This window comes from Muscardinus avellanarius (genome assembly GCF_963383645.1).
Source record: "Muscardinus avellanarius genome assembly, chromosome: 1".
NCBI lineage: Eukaryota > Metazoa > Chordata > Mammalia > Rodentia > Gliridae > Muscardinus > Muscardinus avellanarius.
Window position 1 is genome coordinate 237,939,992 of NC_137786.1, and position 17,797 is coordinate 237,957,788.

Genomic DNA, 17,797 nt, shown 5'->3' on the forward strand with positions numbered 1-17,797 from the left:
ACACCACAGAGAATGGTAGACCAGTAGGCCAAGTTAGATTATGAAGAAGATTCTGAGCACCTGTGAGACCCAGGGGGAGACCCTGAAAAAGTAAGACCCTTTTAAAGGCTGTGAGTCCCAGTGAGACCCTGGGGAAGGATCTGAGCCCCACTGAGACCCTGGGCAAGGCTGTCAGCCCCATGGAGACCCCGGGGAAGTCTGTGAGCCAAAAGTGAAGAGTCTCAGGGAGAGCCTGTGAGTGGCCATAGCTAGGCACTGGGGATACCTTCAGGCCCAGGGAGATCCTGGGAAAGTCTGCTATCCTCACTGAGACTCCAGGCAAGGCCATGACTATCACTGAGGTCCTGGTGGTTCACGAGACCTAATGAGACCCTGGAGAAGACCCTGAAGACCTCTGAGAGCCTGGGGATCAATGTGAGCCCCACTGATACTAGACAGTGACATGCTGGTGCAGCCCCGGAGCCACAGCAAGGCCACAGAAATGTGCTGAGCTCAGGGGAGAGTGTGGAGAAGCCTTGAGCCCGACGCACACCGCGGGGAAGGTTATGGCGTTTTGTGTGCACCTGGAGAGTGCCTGGAGCATCTGTGATGCCCTGTGGAATACCATGGGCTCCAAGGAAATGCTTGGCTAGTCCATGAGTCCCAGCGTGACCATAGGTAAGGCCCTAAATACCAGTGAATCACTGGAGAAGGCAATGATTCCCCAATAAGGCCCTGGAGAAGGCTATGAGTCACAGTGAGATACCCTCTGGAAGGCTGTCAATATATATTTTTTAATTTAAAGAAATTTATTGGAGATCTGAGAAACAATTCCTAGGAGACTGACTTTTCCAGAAAACTGTAGCTAAACAACGCACTGTGTCTATAATGTTAAAATGAGGCTAAGACATAAATTTAAAAATCCCTGAAACAAGCCGCCATTCTTCAACAATTTGAGCAAAGATAAAATGCCTGAGGAACGATATGGATGACTTGAAAAGGAGGGGCTCTTTAGTTTAAGCATTATTTAAAAATGAGCGGGCAGCAGGGCGTGGTGGCGCACGCTTGTAATCCCGGCGCTTGGGAGGCTGAGACAGGAGGATCGCACAGGTCAAAGCCAGCCTCAGCAACTTAGTGAGACCCTGTTTCCAAATAAAGTATAAAATAGGTCTGGGAGTATAGCCCGGAGGTAGAAAAGCCCCTGGGTTCCACCCCCAGTGCCACCAAAAAATAAATAAATAAATAAATAAAATAATAATAATAATAATAATAATAATAATAATAATATTAAAATGAGCGGTGGAGCACAAACGGATGCGTGTGGTCAGTTATATACCCTGAATCGAACCTTTGGCACTAGGAATCAGAGCATTCTGTCATATGCTTCAACACATTTTATAAAAGTGCGTCGTGTCAGAGGAATAGAACCACGGCATTCAAAAGCAGCTCTGTCAACCAGGCGGCAGAACCCCGACAGCATGTCTCTGTTGCCCGTCACTGAATACAACTTTGAAATGAAAACAGCAAGAAAAGGAAAAAGAAGCGGTAACCTCTTTTGTTTAAAATCAGACAGAAAACAAACACCAACTGCTGCACACTGACATCTTCAAAGTCCATCGTTTGTACCTGAGAAGGACTAAGGACAAATGTGCTTACAGAGGCCCCAACGCGAGTGCGCGAGCGCCCCTCACGGCTCGCTCTTGGTATGCAGGAGGAGCCGCTCCGTGGTCACTGAACGTTGATGAATTCTGAGCCAGGGGTTGAGAAAATCGTGAAGATAATTTAGTAATAAAGCAAGGCTCTTCTCATGCAGAGGTGTCGAGGCCGACATCACTCCAGCTGGTACAAATAATCTCAGGAGATGCGGCGCTCCGTACACCTGAGACACGGGTGCCCGGGCTGATCCGCAGGGATTTCGGCAACCGCGGTCTCTCAAACTTGTAGAGCAGCTGAGTGCCCCACACGACACCGAAGCGGCCTTTTATCCCCGCCACAACTTCATGAACGGCATACTCTGTTACCTGTGTTTCCACGTGACTTCTATAATTTGCATAACCCTCTAGAACGGAATCCACATTCTTCTTGGCAGGAAGGTGAAAGAGCTGTTTCTGTCTGGTAATCCAGTCCCAGCCATCAGCAAGCTGAGGTTCTGGGCTCCCGGGAATCTTTGCTTTAATTTCGACTCTGTTCCTAAATGATTCTTCATTTTAACAGTAGGCTCTCCCCGGGCCCTCTTGGGTGTCCGAGGAGGCCGGGGTGTCTCACTGGTACCTCCACCATCTCCGTTTCCAGGTGTCTTTTTCTTTTTTGTGTGTTTTGTTTTGTTTTCACTTCAACATTTTTCTGCTGCAGGCCAGATGTCTCATTTCCTGGAGCGGCCCCACTCATCTTCCCTTCTGCCTGCTGCTCCTGGCTGGCTTTTTGGAGTTGCGCTGTTTCTGCAGATTGGTGTCCACATCTGTGAACACTCTGCTCTCTGGAACCCGTTCATCCCAACCTGTGTCCCAAGCACTGTAATGGGTAAGGTGTTCCACTTGCTTGTCCTTTATGGCAACCTTTGCACACCGTGCTTCCTAAGGAAGAGGTCCATGAGAGCACAACACCTGCTCACCCTTCCGGAACTAGGGCTTTGGGTCCTGTTTGGGCGCCATTTATAAGCGATTCACCGCCTCCTCCGTCTCCCACCACCCCGACTACCGCCCCCTGCACTTTACCCTGTTGTCAGACGTGCTGTCAGGCATGGCCTGCTCTCGGCCATGACTATTAGTGAGGCTCTGAGGGAGACCACTGAGCACCAGCGAGGTCATGGTAAGGTCAGGAGTCCCAAGAAGGCCCTGGGAAAGGCTCTGCGGCCTATTAAGACCTCGAGGAAGGTCATGAGCACAAGTAACACCCTGGGAAAGACCATGAGCGCCATTGAGACTCTCAGAAATATCGCCGCACCCACTGCAACCCTGGGGAAGGCTGTGAGATCCAGTGAGACTTTGGGCAGGTGTTGAGTCCCGGTGAGATTCCATGGAATGCCCTAACACAAGTGAGACCCTGGGAAGGCCGCGAGCACCTGATACTCTGAAACTCAACATCTCTAAAGCCAGTGAGACCCTTGGGAAGCCATGAGACCCACTGAAGCACCATAACAGGACATGATCACAGCGAGAACCTGGAAAACGTCAGTAGGACCAATGAGACCGTGTCCCAGAGAGTTCCTCGATACAGCCGTTAGCCCCAGTGAGACCCTGGGGGAAAACGTGAGCTCCAGAGAGACCCTGGGGAAGGCCAGAAGTCCCGGTGGGTTTCTGGGAAAGCCCATCAGCTACCGTGATACCCTAGGAAAGGCTATGCTTTATAGCGAGACCCAGGCGAAGGCCCTGAGCCTCCTCGAGACTCAGAGAAGTGTCACTAGACACAGCGTGACACTGTGAACACCATGACTCCCCCGCCCTAGGAGATGCTGTCAGCCCTCGTGAGGCCCTAGGGAAGGCCAGGAGCCCCGGTGATGCTGTGCAGGTCATGACCTTCAGGGAGAGCCTGGGGAAGGCAGAGATCACAGTGAGGCCCTGGACACGGCCATCGAGAGCCTTGGGGACACCGAGATCCCGGGGAGACCACTGGCAATGCCATCATTAGACATCGATTAGACATGAGCCGAGCAGGGAAAGGGAGGGGCAGAGGATCCGGCCAGCCCTCAGGAAGAGACAAGGAGACTCCCTGCCCGATTGCAATCACCATTTTAGATGCCCCCACCCCAACCTCTGTTTCGCGTTGGCACATGGAGGAAAATTTCCAACACGGTGGGGCAGCACGGATGCACTAAGCTGTAACGCAAAAGGAGATCGTTTTCCTCCCCTGAGTGCACATGCATGAAGACAAAGGTTTCCGGAGTAAATAAGTCCCGCCAGGCAGAGAGCTCGCCACCATTTTCCACTTCCGGAAATGGGTGGCCCCCGACGGTTCTCTGGAATCCCTTTATCACAGCCTTCTTTTGAGCTGTACCCCATTTCCCTAAATAAACCTCTGCATTCCCCTATTTGTGCTTTCTGTTTGAAGAGATCACTGCACTAGGATATTTCTTACTAGGAGAGATTACCACTCTTTTTTTTTTTTTTTTTGGTGGTACTGGAGTTCCTGGAAACCCTTCTACCTCTGAGCTTCATTCCCAGACACCTATTTTTTTTATATTTTTATTTGGAAACAGGGTCTCTTAAGCCAGCATGGCTGGCTTCGAACCTGCGCGATCGTCCTGTCTCTGCCTCCCAAGTGCGGGGATCACGAGCGTGCCCCACACCACGCCCGGGACATTCTTTTTAATACCATGAGTTCCAATGAGATGGTGAGGAAATCCCCGAGGCAAGTGAGACCCTGTGAGACAGGACGAGACCGAGGAAAGCCGTGAGCCCCCGTGAGATCATGCGGAAGGCTCTCAACGCCAGCAAGGCCCTGGGGAAGTCCATGAGTCCCAGTCAAATCACATAGAAGAAGCAGGATGGCGGCACACACCTGTAATCCCAGTACTTGGGAGGCAGAGGCAGAAGAACTGTGGGCTTGAGGCCAGTCTCAGCAACTCAGCAGGACCTTCAGCAGCGTAGTGAGACTCTGTTTTAAAAATAAAAATTAAAATAGGGTTGGGGGGTCTAGCTCAGAGGTAGAATGCCCCTGAGTTTAATCCCCAGAATAACATTAACCAAAAAAAAAAATCTAGAAAGCCCTAAGCTCTGGTAAGAACTGTGGAAGATTGTCAGTTCCTTAGAGAAAAGGGAAAGGCCAGGAGCCCCAGTGAGAAACCGGGGAAGCCCCAGAGCCTAGTGATACCTTGGACATGGCTGTAAGCCACAGCAAGACACTGGGCAGAGCCTTGAGTATGTAAAAGGCCGTTAGCCACAATGAGACTAGAAAAAAAAACCCATTTGTCAGCTGGGCGAGCTGGTGTAAGCTTATAATCCCAGTACTTGGGAGACTTAGACAGGAGGATCACAGGTTCGAGGTCAGCCTCGGCAAAATAGCAAGATTCTCAGCAACCTAGTAAGACCCTGTTTTTAAGACAAAAACATAAAAAGGGCTGGGGATATAGCTGAGAGGTAGAGCATCTCTGGTTCACCCCCCAGTATCATAAAACAAAACAACAAAAACCAACCAAACAGAAAACCTATATTTGTCCCAGAGAGCCTGTGGGGAAGATTATAAATCCTTGTGAGATCTCGGGGGTCCGTGAGCCCCAGTGAGACGCTTGGGAAGGGCCTGGCAGCCGTGAGGCCTTGGGAAAGTCATGAGCCCAGTGAGGCCGTTGGAGAGGCACTGAGCCCCAGTGAGCATACGGAGATTGTCGTGAGGTCACGGAGACGTGGGGAGTGTGGGGACCTATAGTGAAAACCCGAGGAGCCTGGGGCATGTCACGAGACCCAGAGAGATGTTGGGTTAGGCTATGGTTCCCATGGTAACCGGGGGAAGGCCATGAGGACCACTGAGATGCTGGAGAAGGCCGTGACTCCCGTTGAGGCCCTGGGGACGTCTGTGAGCCACGAGGAGGCTGCGGGGAAGGACAGTGGGTGTAGTGACAGTCTAAGGAAGGCTGTTAGCTGCAGCAAGACTCTGGGGAAAGCAATGAAAACCAGTGAGATTTGGGAGGAACTCTAAACCCCCGTGAGGCAGAGGGGAAGGCTGGAGCCCAAGTGGAACCCTAGAAATGGGATGACACATTGAGACCCTGGGGAAGGCTCTGAGCCCCACTGAGACCTTGTGAAGTGTTCTTAGACCCAGTGAGACACTGGGACATGCCTTGAGCATCACTGAAGGCCATGGGTGTCATTACTGGGACACAGGAAGGTTGTGAGCATCAGTGAAGCCACGCAACGACGGAGTCTCCCTGAGACCCTGCTGACAGCCATGAGCTCAGCTGAGACCCCGAGGAAGGCGGGGAGCCACAAAGGAATCTAAGTGAGATTATGGAGACGGCCCCGAGCTCTGTGAGTTCCCGGGAAAGATGCTTGGCCCAGTTAGACCCTAGAGATGGTCTTACCTCCCAGCGAGCCCTGGGGCATGCTCTGAGCCCCAGTGAGATTCTGGCGAAGGCTCCTAGACCCAGGAAGAACTTGAGGAAGGCTACGAGCCCCTGCAAGTGAGACCTGGGGGAGAGCCATGAGCACCATTGAGACTCTGGGAAATGTTGAACCCAGTGAGACCCTAGGAGGATTTGAAGGCCAGCCTTTCAAGAGGGAAGCTTGGAAACCCAGTCGGAATGTGGGGAAGGCCGTGTGCCCCATCGCGACAGTGGGCAAGCCCCTCGGCCCAGGTGAGATGCTGGAGAAGGCGATGGGACACTGTGAGGCTTTGGGAACAGCAATGAGCCCGAGTGAGACACGGGGTGGGACGGCCATCAGCACACTGAGACTCAGAAAAGTCATTACAGTCAGTGAGAGCCTGGGAAGGCCTTCAGCATCATTCACACCCCGGGGCACCTGCGAGTGCCACTAACCCTGGAGACGGCCCTGATTCACAGTGAAATTTGAGGAAGTGAATTTCTCAGTGAAATTCTGAGACCCAGTGAGGTTACAGGGAAGGTCCCGAGCCCCTTGGACCTGGTCTCGAGCCCCTTGGGGAAGGCCCTGAGCCTTGTAAGACCCTGGAGAAGACTCTTGAGTCTCAGCAAAAACTTGGGAAAGCCATGTATCCAAGCCCGAGGCTGGGGAAAGCCATCAGCTGCACCGAGACACTGGAGAACTGTGTGCCAGGGCTTTATTAGTCCTAGGAAGACCATTAGACCTGGTGAGACCATGTAGAAGATTACAAGCCTTGTGGAACCTGGGAAGGCCAGAGGTCCCAGTGAGGTCCTGGGCACGTCCCTGAGCTCCAGTGATACACCGCGGAAGCTATGATCCAGTCAGACCCAGGGGAGGCACAGAGACCAGGGAGCCCCCAAAATGTCATTAGGTCAGTGAAAATCTAGGGGGAAAGCCATGAGTTTTATTGAGATGGTGGGAGAAGTCGTAATCTTCAATGGGACCCAGGGGCCCAGTTTTGAGAGCCCCACTGATACCCTGGGGAGTTTTCTGAGCCTCAGTGAGGCCCTTGTTAAGGCCATGAGGCCCAGAGAGACCTCGGGGGATGCCCTGGTCCTCAGTGAGACACTGTGGAAGTCCTTGAGCCAAAATGGGACCTTGGAGCCGGGCGTGGTGGGCACGCTTGTAATCCCCGTGCTTGGGAGGCGGAGCCAGGAGGATCGTGCAGGTTCAAAGCCAGCCGTACGCGCTGGCTTAGGAGACCCTGTTTCTAAATAAAAAATATAAAATAGGTCTGGGAGTGTAGCCCAGAGGTAGAAGGGCTTCTAGGAACCCCAGTACCACACACACACACACACACACACACACACACAAAAGAGACCTTGGAGGTGGTCGTGAGTAGCAGGGAGACACTGGTGAGGGGGTGGTCCCAGTGAGAGACCGGCGGATGCATGAAACCTCGTGAGAACCTGCAGAAGGTCATGGGCCCTTATGAGATCGTGTCATGACCCTCAGACAGAACCTGGGGGAAGTCGGAAGTGCCAGCGGTGTGCTAGGTAAGGCCATGGTCCCCGTGAGAACCTGCCAGAGGCCTTGTGTATCAGCGAGGCTTGGGGATGAGGAAAGCCAGTGAAGCCCTGGGAAGGCCGGGAGCCGTGTGAGAACCTGAACGTGGCTGTGAGCACTGGGGAGACCCAGGCAAGGCCAGGGGTCCTAGTGAGACCCTAAGTTAGGCCATGAGCACCACAGAGATCCAGGGAAAGGTCATGAAGCAAAATTTGGGAAAATCTGTGAGCCTCAGTGGGCTTGCAGGGGAAATCTGGACACCCATACAAAGCTGAGAAGCCCCTGAGTCCTGTGAGAACTGGAGAAATCTATGGTTCCCAGGGAGTCCTTGAGAAAAGCCATGAGCCACAGGAAGAACCTGTGAATCCCACGAATCACAGTGGGAGCCTGGGGAGGCCATGAGTCCAGGACACCCTGGGGAGGCCATGATCCCAGGACACCCTGGGGAAGGCCATGATCCCAGGACACCCTGGGGAAGGCCATGATCCCAGGACACCCTGGGGAGGCCATGAGTCCAGGACACCCTGGGGAAGGCCATGATCCCAGGACACCCTGGGGAGGCCATGATCCCAGGACACCCTGGGGAAGGCCATGATCCCAGGACACCCTGGGGAGGCCATGAGTCCAGGACACCCTGGGGAAGGCCATGATCCCAGGACACCCTGGGGAGGCCATGAGTCCAGGACACCCTGGGGAAGGCCATGATCCCAGGACACCCTGGGGAGGCCATGAGTCCAGGACACCCTGGGGAAGGCCATGATCCCAGGACACCCTGGGGAGGCCATGAGTCCAGGACACCCTGGGGAAGGCCATGATCCCAGGACACCCTGGGGAGGCCATGAGTCCAGGACACCCTGGGGAAGGCCATGATCCCAGGTCACCCTGGGGAGGCCATGAGTCCAGGACACCCTGAGAAGGCCGTGAGTCCCAGGACACCCTAGGGAAGGCCGTGAGTCCCAGGACACCCTGGGGAAGGCCGTGAGTCCCAGGACACCCTGGGGAGGCTGTGAGTCCCAGGACACCCTGGGGAAGGCCGTGAGTCCAGGACACCCTGGGAAGGCCGTGAGTCCCAGGACACCCTGGGGAAGGCCGTGAGTCCCAGGACACCCTGGGGAAGCCATGAGTCCCAGGACACCCTGGGGAAGGCCGTGAGTCCCAGGACACCCTGGGGGAAGGCCGTGAGTCCCAGGACACCCTGGGGAAGGCCGTGAGTCCCAGGACACCCTGGGGAAGCCATGAGTCCCAGGACACCCTGGGGAAGGCCGTGAGTCCCAGGACACCATGGGGAAGGCTGTGAGTCCCAGGACACCCTGGGGAAGCCATGAGTCCTAGTGGGGAAGGCCATGATCCCAGGACACCCTGGGGGAGGCCATGAGTCCTAGTGGGGAAGGCCATGAGTCCCAGGACACCCTGGGGAAGGCCGTGAATCCCAGGACACCCTGTGGAAGGCCGTGAGTCCCAGGACACCCTGGGGAAGCCATGAGTCCTAGTGGGGAAGGCCATGGGTCCAGGACACCCTGGGGAAGGCCATGAGTCCCAGGACACCCTAGGGAAGCCATGAGTCCTAGTGGGGAAGGCCATGGGTCCAGGACACCCTAGGGAAGCCATGAGTCCTAGTGGGAAAGGCCATGACCACAGTGAGAACCTGGATAATGCCAGACGCCCAAATAAGTCAGTGGGAAAGGTGTTGATACCAGTGGGATCTTGAAACAGTCCCTCAGTCCAGCGGAGGCCGGGGTACTGTAATGAGGTGTAGTGAAGCTTCAGGGAAGTCCACGAGCCCCAGGCAGATACATGGAAGGCCCCGCTCCTCAGTGAGAGCCAGGGAAATATCAGTCTCATGGAGGTTCTCAGGAAGGCTGGGAGCCCGAGTGAGCCCCTAAGCCATGACCCCTCTTGAGAACGTGGTGAAGGCTGTGACCTTCGGTGAGACCTGGTAAAGGTGCAGAGTCCCACTGATACCCGGGGTGATGTGCTGGGCCACCGTGAGATCTCTGTTAAGGCTGAGTCCCAGCGAGACCCTGGGGGAGGCGATACGTACCAGCGAGACCTTCAGGAGGGCTGTGCGTCCCCTGAGACACGGCGAAGTCCTGGAGCCAGAAGGAGACCCTGGACACCATCGTGTGTGCCAGTGACACATTAAGAATGCGAGTTCTGCTGATACTGTGGGGATGGCCCTGAGCCCCACTGAGACTAGGAACATCCAGGAGCCTTGTAGACTATGAGTAAGGCTCTGAGTGCCGGTGAGACTCTGGAGACAATTATAGGCCCCGTGGAAGGTCACAAATCCCGGTGAGATCCAGGGGGAGGCCTTGAGACCGAGACACACTAGGGAGGGCCCTGGACCCTAGCAAGACTCTGGAGAGCCATGCACCCCAGATAAACCCTTCAGGGACCTGTGAGCCCCAGAGAGACTCGGGGTAGGCTGAGAGCCTTAACTAAGCCCACGGCCCAGTGAGTCCCTGGAGAAGATTGCGAGTTAGAGGGAGACCATGGTAGATGCACTGAACACCAACAAGGGCCTAGAGAAGGCTGTGAGCCTTAGTGGGAGTGTGGGGAGAGTTTTTGCATCTATTTGTTTGGTGTGTCTGGTACGGGAGACTGAACCCAGAGGCATTTTACCTCTGAACTACACCCCCAGCCCAATTTTATTTTTCATTTTGAAACAGGGTCTCACTAAATTGCTGAGGGCCTTGCTAAGTGAGGCTTCACAGAAAGACAGGAGCCACGTGAGATTCTGGGGAACGCCTTCAGACCCAGCAAGACCCTGCGGAAGGCCACGAGACCCCAGGAGGCCTCAGGAAAAGCCGTGAGCCACCATGAAATCCTGGGGAACACCACAAGCCACAACACGGCCCTGGGAAAGCCGCGTGCCTCTGGGAAACGCAGGCAGGGTGGTGGTGAAGCCCCGGTGAGACTCAGAGCAAGGCCAGGGTCTCACTGGGGCAGCCTGTCAGCTAGCGGCACCCTGGGAGAGGCCATGATTTACAGGGAGACCCAGGGGAAGGCCTTGACCTAACCCGAGACCCATGGAAATGTCAGCTAGACCCATCATGGCACTGGGAAAGACCGGGATTCCAGGATTCCTGGGAAATGTGGTGGGCACCGGTGAGAACCTGGGGGAGGCCTGAGCCCCACTAAGACCCTGGGGAAGGCCAGGCATTCCAGTGAGATCCTGGGGAATTCTGTCAGCCACAGTGATACCCTGGGAAAGCCTGTGATCTACAGTGAGGCCAGGGGAAGACCCTTAGCTTCCTGGAAACCCAGGGAAACGTCGCTGCGCTCAGCGTAACTCTGGGACAGACTCTGATCCCCACTGGGGTCCTTGGCTAGGCCAGGAGCCCCAGTGAGACCCTGCGTCAGGCCCTGAGCATGATTTAGATACCGATGAAAAGCCTAGTGACCGGTGAGGCCCTGGGGAAGGCTACGAGACACAACGGGCTCTGAGAAGGCATGATGCCTTAGTGAGAGCCGGGGGGTGCCCATGAGACCCCGTGGGGCTTTGGGGACTTACTGAGCCTGCATAAGACACTAAGGAAAATCCTAAACCCAAGAGGGACACTCGGGGAGGCCCTGAGACCCAGAGAGGCCCTGAAAAGAGCTGTGGGAACAGTTAGGTTATCGGGAGGGCCACATGTCCACTGACCCCGTGAAACCCCAGAAAAGGCCTTCAGCATCTTTGAGCCCCTGGGGAAGGCCACGAGCCAGACTGAGACCCTGCTGAATGCCCCGAGTCTTATTCAGATGTCGAGGAAGGCTGTAAGCACCAGGGACATTGTGGGCAAGGCTGTGAGTCCTGGTGATACCCTGGGAAAGGCTGACAGCCCCACTGAGACCCACTTGAACATCAAAGAGACATGGCCACAAGCAACCCCTTGCGGGGGCCGGTGAGCACCACCGAGACTGGGAAATGGGGTGCCACGCGTGACGCCTTCAGGCCCAGCAAGACCCTGCGGAAGGCCACGAGACCCCAGGAGGCCTCAGGAAAAGCCGTGAGCCACCATGAAATCCTGGGGAACACCACGCTGTTGGGTCCCAGTAAGACTCCGCGAAAGGTATGTGTTGAGACCCTGGGGAAGGCCTGAGTGCCACTGAAACTTGGTAAATGTCATTAAACCCGGTGAGACTCTTGGGAGGCCGTAGCCCAACGAGGAACTGGAAAGGCGCGGCAGTGTGGACCCGGGAAAGGTCAGTAGAACTAGTGAGACCTCAGGGAAGCCTTCAGTATCACTGAGGCCTGGGGAAGGCTCGACCCAAGAGGGAATCTGTGAAGTCCATGCATTTTATGGAAAACTTTCCATGAGCGATGGGACCCTGGGGGAAATTTCAGCATCACTGAGATCCAGGGGAGTCTCTGACCCAAGATAAAATCTGTGAAATCCGTGAGTTTTATGGAGAATCTGCCATGGATACCAATGAGACCTGGGGAAGGCCCTGATCCACAGGGAATCTGGGGGGAGTTTGCAGACCCCAGTGAGAGTACAACAAAGGCCCTGAGCCCAGTAAGACCCTGGAGCAGCGCATGAGTCATAGGGAGGACCTCAGAAAGGTTATGCACCCCAGGGAGGAAGCTCGTGGGGATGGGTGGGGCACCGGGAAAGGCCGTCCGATGCAGGGAGACACTTTGGAAGAACTGGGTACAGTGAGTCTCACCGGGATGCCAGTAGTCCTAGCGAGACCATGGGAAAACCATGAGCCTTGGTGGAACCCTGGAAGGCCAGAAGTCCCTGGGAGTTCCTGGACAAGTCCATGAACTCCAGCAATGCACCGTGGATGGCCGTGGTCCATGGTGAGATCCAGGGGAAGGCCCTGAGTCCCATTAATACCAGGGAAATGTTGTTAGAGCCAGTGAGATACTGGGGCGGAGCTTGAGCCCAGCTGAGACCCTAGGGAAGCCGGTGAGCCTCGGCAGCTACCTGGGGAAGGCTGTGCATTTACCATGACCACAGGAAAAGTAGTGACCGCCAGTGAGACCCTGGGAAAGATCTGCGGCTCCAGTGATACTCTGGGGGATTCCATGAGCCCCGGTGAGACCCCGGGGAAGGTCATGAGCTCCAGTGAGCCCCAGGAGAAGGCCCTGTGCTTCCATTGAGACCCTGAAAATTGTTCTTAGATCCATAAGCCCCTTGATTTCCTGAGCAAGTCCTTGAACCCCATTAAGATATGCTGGGAGATGTCTTGGACTGAATTGAGACCCTTGGGGCATTTTTCACCCCACTGGGATCCCGAGGAAGGTTTCAATCTCCATTAAGACTCTGGAGAAGGCTGCGAGCCATGCTGGTGTCCCAAGAAACCCTTATGAGCCGGGCGTGGTGGCGCACGCTTGTAATCCCAGCACTTGGGAGGCTGAGACAGGAGGATCACACAGGTTTGAAGCCAGCCTTGGCTACTTAGTGAGACCCTGTTTCCAGGTAAAATATAAAATAGGTCTGGGAATATAGCCCAGGGAATAGAACCCAGAGGTAGAAGAGCCCCTGGGTTGACCCCCAGTACCACAAAAACAAATAGATAAAAGAAAGAAACCCTTATGTCCCACTGAACATTGGGGAAGGCCCCGGGCCCCGAAGACACCCTTGGAAGGTCTGTGGTTTCTGTTAAGACTCTGGCCATGCAGGTGAGCCGCACTGGGCCCCTGTGCAGTGCAAAGGAGTGCTGTGATCCCCTCTGAGAACCTGAGAAGGCTGTGGACCTTGTTAAGACACTGGAGATGTCTGAGGCTTTGGGGCTCTGAGGACTACAGATAATTTGGCTAAAACTCCATAGAAGGCCTTAAGCGCCTCTGAAACCCCAAGGAAGACTCAGTCTCACTGAGACCTCAGGATGGTGTCTCACCGAAGAGCCTCACCGAGGCCCTGAAGAAGGCTGAGACCCTTCAGAAGGCTCTAAGTCCCATTACGACTCCGGGGGAAACTGCGATCCTTCTACAGGCACTGGGTGAGGCTGCTAGCCCCACAGAGACAGTCAGGAAAGCCGTAATCCTCAGAGAGACCCTGAGACAGGCCTTAGCCCCAGTGACAAACGGGATCCTCCTTAAGAATGGTCTAGCTGGGCGTGATGGCGCACACTTGTCATCCCAGCATTTGGGAGGCTGAGACAGGAGGACTGTGGTTCGCGGACAGCCTCCGCTACTTAGTAAGGCCTTTGGCAACTCAGTGAGACCCTGTTTCAAAATAAAGAATAAAAAATAGCGCTGGGGATGTAGCTTGAAGGTAGAATGCACCTGGGTTCCATTCTCAGTATTGCAGTATAAAAAAAAAAAAAGAGTGGTCTTAGACCTTACAGAGACTCTGGGGAAGGTCCAGGGCCTAATGACACTGGACCAGGCCATTATCTTCCTTAAGACACTGGGAAGGGCCCACCAAGATGCTGGGGGAAGCCTCTGAACCATATGAGACCCTGCGGAAGACCCTGGGCCCCGTGAACTAATATGTATCTTGGACAAGGTTGTAGCTTCATTGAGACCCCAGGGTACACCTTGAGCACCACTGAGACTGGGATAGGCTTCTTTATGACCTAGGGGGATCCAGAAGGCCCACTGAGATCCTGGGGCCCTGCCTGCCTCTGAGACCCTATGGACGCCCTGGGGGAGGCCTGGATGAACCCAAGCAGGTTGTGAGCCCAGCAAGACCTGGCAAGGGTTTATGTCCCCCAGGCCCCAGTGTCCCCCAACTTGTCTTAAAAATTCAGCTACCGCCCTAAGCTCTCCTGTCCCAGCTGCAGGTCCGTGAGCATCAGGGGACCTGCAGAGACAGCCCGGTGGAGGGGCACTGGGGAGGAGAAAGGGCTCAGACCATTCAGCCGATGGCGACCAAGCCCTACAGGGGTGGGGCCCTGAGGTTTGGGGCCCGGGAGGGCTCCTGGCCCCAGTGGTTTCGTGGCCCAAGGCCCTGGGCAGAGGGTTTCAATGCTGGCAGGTTGGGGAAGGGGAATCGGGGTAGAGGCCGGGCTGGCTGGGACAGGAGGCAGGGCGCAGGACGCTCCCACCCCTCCAAGTGCAGGCTGTGAAGGGCCTCCGCCTGGGACTTACTCAGAACGCACGCATCAGCCAGAGGCCGGGCTGGGCCTCCTGGTGCCTGTCCTTGGGGAATGAACACTGGTCAGGGTACACTACAGGGTCTCATATGTGACCCCAAGGGGATGGGGGGGGTCACAGCCCCAGCCTGAAGGGGAAATGGTAGAGGCCCGAGGACAAGGGCTGGGTGGCAGGGTGCCCGGGTGGGACCTGGGGATCTGCTCCCCTCCCATTGAAGGTGGGAATGGGGCCAGCCCCTGGGGTCCCGTGCCGCCTGCCCTGGGCTCTCCCTTCTTTCTCCACCGCAGGGACGGTGGCCATCTCAGCTGGGCCGAGGGTCTGAGGTGGCCCCTCACTCCTCCACCCGCAACATTCACCGGGGACTGAGGACAGGGGTCTGGGGCAGACACTCGAAGGCCCCCGGGGAAGCCACCAGCTGTCCTGGACTAATGTGTCAGCCAGGTGGGTTTGCCTGGCTCTCCTGGAGACGTGGCCCCCAGCCGCGAGGCCAGCACCCGCCGCTCATTAGGACTCTAATGACCCCGGGCCTGAGCGAGGAGCCGTTGAGTAAGGAGATCTTCCTGCAGACCCAGCACCGGGAAATGGGCCAGAAATTGCAGCCTCAGCCCCCGGCCATCTGCCGACCCCCCGGGACCCCCCGGCCAGCCAGGTGGAGGGCCGGGGGCAGGGAAGATGGGCTCGGGGTTATAAAGTCAGCGGCACCAGCGGCCCTGGACCCGGCAGGCGCGGCTACACTCCAGGCAGTGGATAGTCAGGTCTGTGCTCTGGGCCCGCTGGGCTGCCCGGTTGGGGGGCTGCGCTGCTTGGAGGGACTGGGCTTCTTTCTCACCTGGGGCAGGGCGCCGGTCCCTCGCTAACCTCAAGCCTGGCCGCCCCCAGGTCAGCGTCCTCCCGCTATGGCCCTGTGGACACGCCTCCTGCCCCTGCTGGCCCTGCTGGCCCTCCTGGGGCCCGACCCTGCCCAGGCCTTCGTCAACCAGCACCTGTGTGGGTCCCACCTGGTGGAGGCGCTCTACCTGGTGTGCGGGGAGCGCGGCTTCTTCTATACGCCCAAGTCCCGCCGAGAGGTGGAGGAACCACAGGGTGAGTCCCCAGCCCCAGCGCCCTACCGTCCCCCAGAGACAGGTGAGCAGCAAGCTGCTGCCCACGGGAGGCGGGTGGACTTCCCGAAACAGAAGGCCGTCCTCAGCCGGGCGTGGTGGCGCACGCCTGCCACCCCGGTATTTGGGAGGCTGAGGCAGGAGGACCACAGGTTCCAGGCCAGTCTCAGCAACTTCGCCCCGTTTCAAAATAAAAACTATTAAGCCGGGCGTGGCACACGCTTGTAATCCCAGCATTTGGGAGGCTGAGATAGGGGGATCGCGGTTCGTGGCCAGCCTCATAGTGAGGCCCTTTGCAACAAAGTGAGACCCTGTTTCAAGGTAAAGATTAAAAAAGAGGGCTGGGTGTGTAGTTTGGAGGTAGAATGCCCCTGGGTTCCATCCCCAGTTCCACACAAATAAATAAATAGATTGATTAAATTAAAATAAAAAAGGAGGCTGGGGGTGTAGGCCAGAGGTGGGATGCCCCTGGGTTCTATTTTCAGAACCAAAACAAAAAATTCTTCCTGGTCCCTCCTAAGAGGGAGCAGCTCCCTGAGGCCGGGGTGCAGGTGTGGGAGGGGCTCCTTTGGAGGCTGAGCCTCAACCTGATCACCCTCTGAGCATGCCTGTCCACCAGTCTGGAGCAAACGCCCCCCTAGACCATTTACCTACCTTCCTAGGCTGACACGAGCCTGGGGCAGGACGGGGGCGCCCCCATCCCGACTGCAGGCAAAGGCCCCACCGCAATCCACAGAGGGCAGGCCAGTGGGCCGGGCGGGAGGCCCTGCCCCTGGGGCTCCCTGGCTTGGGGGCAGGCACCGAAGGGCAGCTCTTCAGACCCCCGAGTGGCACTGACCTGGGGCCAGGGGATGTGGGCTTGGAGCCCTGCGTGTCCGTCCCCAGCCGGGGGCGGGGCAGGTGCACGGCCTCCGCTCCTGACTGCCGCTATCCCCCACAGTGGGCCAGCTGGAGCTGGGCGGTGGCCCCGGGGCGGGCGGCCTGCGGGCCCTGGCGCCGGAGGCGGTCCCGCAGAAGCGCGGCATCGTGGAGCAGTGCTGCACCAGCATCTGTTCCCTCTACCAGCTGGAGAACTACTGCAACTAGCCGGTACCCGCCGTCAATAAACCCTGGAACGTGCCCACTGTCTGCCGTCTCTGTCTCTGGGCCCTCCCCAGACTCCTCCCAGTGCGCTCTGCCTGGTGTCTGCCGTGCCTCCTCCTCCCACACCTACAGTGGGGTGGTGTGCCTCCCCCAGGCAGGGAGCCCCCGGTGCCTCCACCTGTGGGGGCGCTGGGGGTCAGGCAGAGGGGTCCGGGCTGCCTTCACCTGGCTCCACAGCCCAGGGCCCTCAAAGCCACCAGGAACTTTTAGAGGAAGTGGGCCAGAAAGTTCCAGCCCTCCCAGGGGCTGTTTCTAGAGCTACTTTGAATGGAGTGCCTGGTCAGGGAAAAGGCCGGGCTGGGGACAGGGGCCTGTGGGTGGGGATGGAGAAGGGCCCAGAGGCTGCCGAGGCTGGGCCTCCCTCATAGAGCCCCCGTCTCTGAGGGGCTGGCGACAGCCTCGGTCCCCAACCTTGGCCAGCCGACACTCTAAGTGACCCACTACTGCCACCAGGAAGCAGGGCAGGCCGGAGGCCACGCTGGGCCGAGGGTAGGCTGCAGGACCCCCGCAGTGCTGGGCAGGCCCTCAGAACCCCAGGCCCAGGGGTGCCCCAGCTGTGGGCCCTGAGGAGCCCCAGGGCCAGGCTCTTCTGGTACCTCCCAACCTCTCCCTCCTGCTAGGCAGGGCCACTGGCCAGCGTCCTTTAGCCAGTGACCTGGTCACCCCCAGGAGTGGCCTCAGGCCCCGAGGACAAGGTCACCCGGGGTCACGCTGGGTCCAGCTCTGGGGGAGGGGCTTCTGACACAAAGGGAGGGCCTCTTCAGCCCCTGATGAGCACAGCGTGGCTCCCAGCCTAGGTGGACAAGAGAGCCCAGGGTGAGCCCATTGTGGTAGCCGAAGCCTATAAGGTCAGCAGGTGACCCTGGCCAGTCCGCTGCTACCCAAGCCAAACCAATCTGTACCTGAACCACAGCTCTGCCCGGCAGGCTGGGGTAGCTGGGTCCGGGGCTGCAGACCACCTAGAGGCTGGCCACGGAGCAGGG

At 57.1% G+C, this 17,797-nt stretch overlaps 1 protein-coding gene and 1 pseudogene across 2 annotated transcripts; one reads left to right on the plus strand and one right to left on the minus strand.

Moving 5' to 3' along the window:
• Nucleotides 1-1,631: 1,631 nt before the first annotated feature.
• On the minus strand, nt 1,632-2,630 carry LOC308261727 (mortality factor 4-like protein 1; annotated as a pseudogene). Its single transcript has one exon. The product of its transcript is annotated as a mortality factor 4-like protein 1 (transcript).
• A 12,837-nt stretch (nt 2,631-15,467) lies between these two features.
• On the plus strand, nt 15,468-16,757 carry INS (insulin; the record flags this gene model as incomplete). Its single annotated transcript, XM_080719223.1, has 2 exons — nt 15,468-15,654; nt 16,612-16,757. 2 exons carry the CDS (start codon nt 15,468-15,470, stop codon nt 16,755-16,757), a joined length of 333 nt encoding a protein of 110 aa, XP_080575349.1.
• Between the last annotated feature and the right edge of the window lie 1,040 nt (nt 16,758-17,797).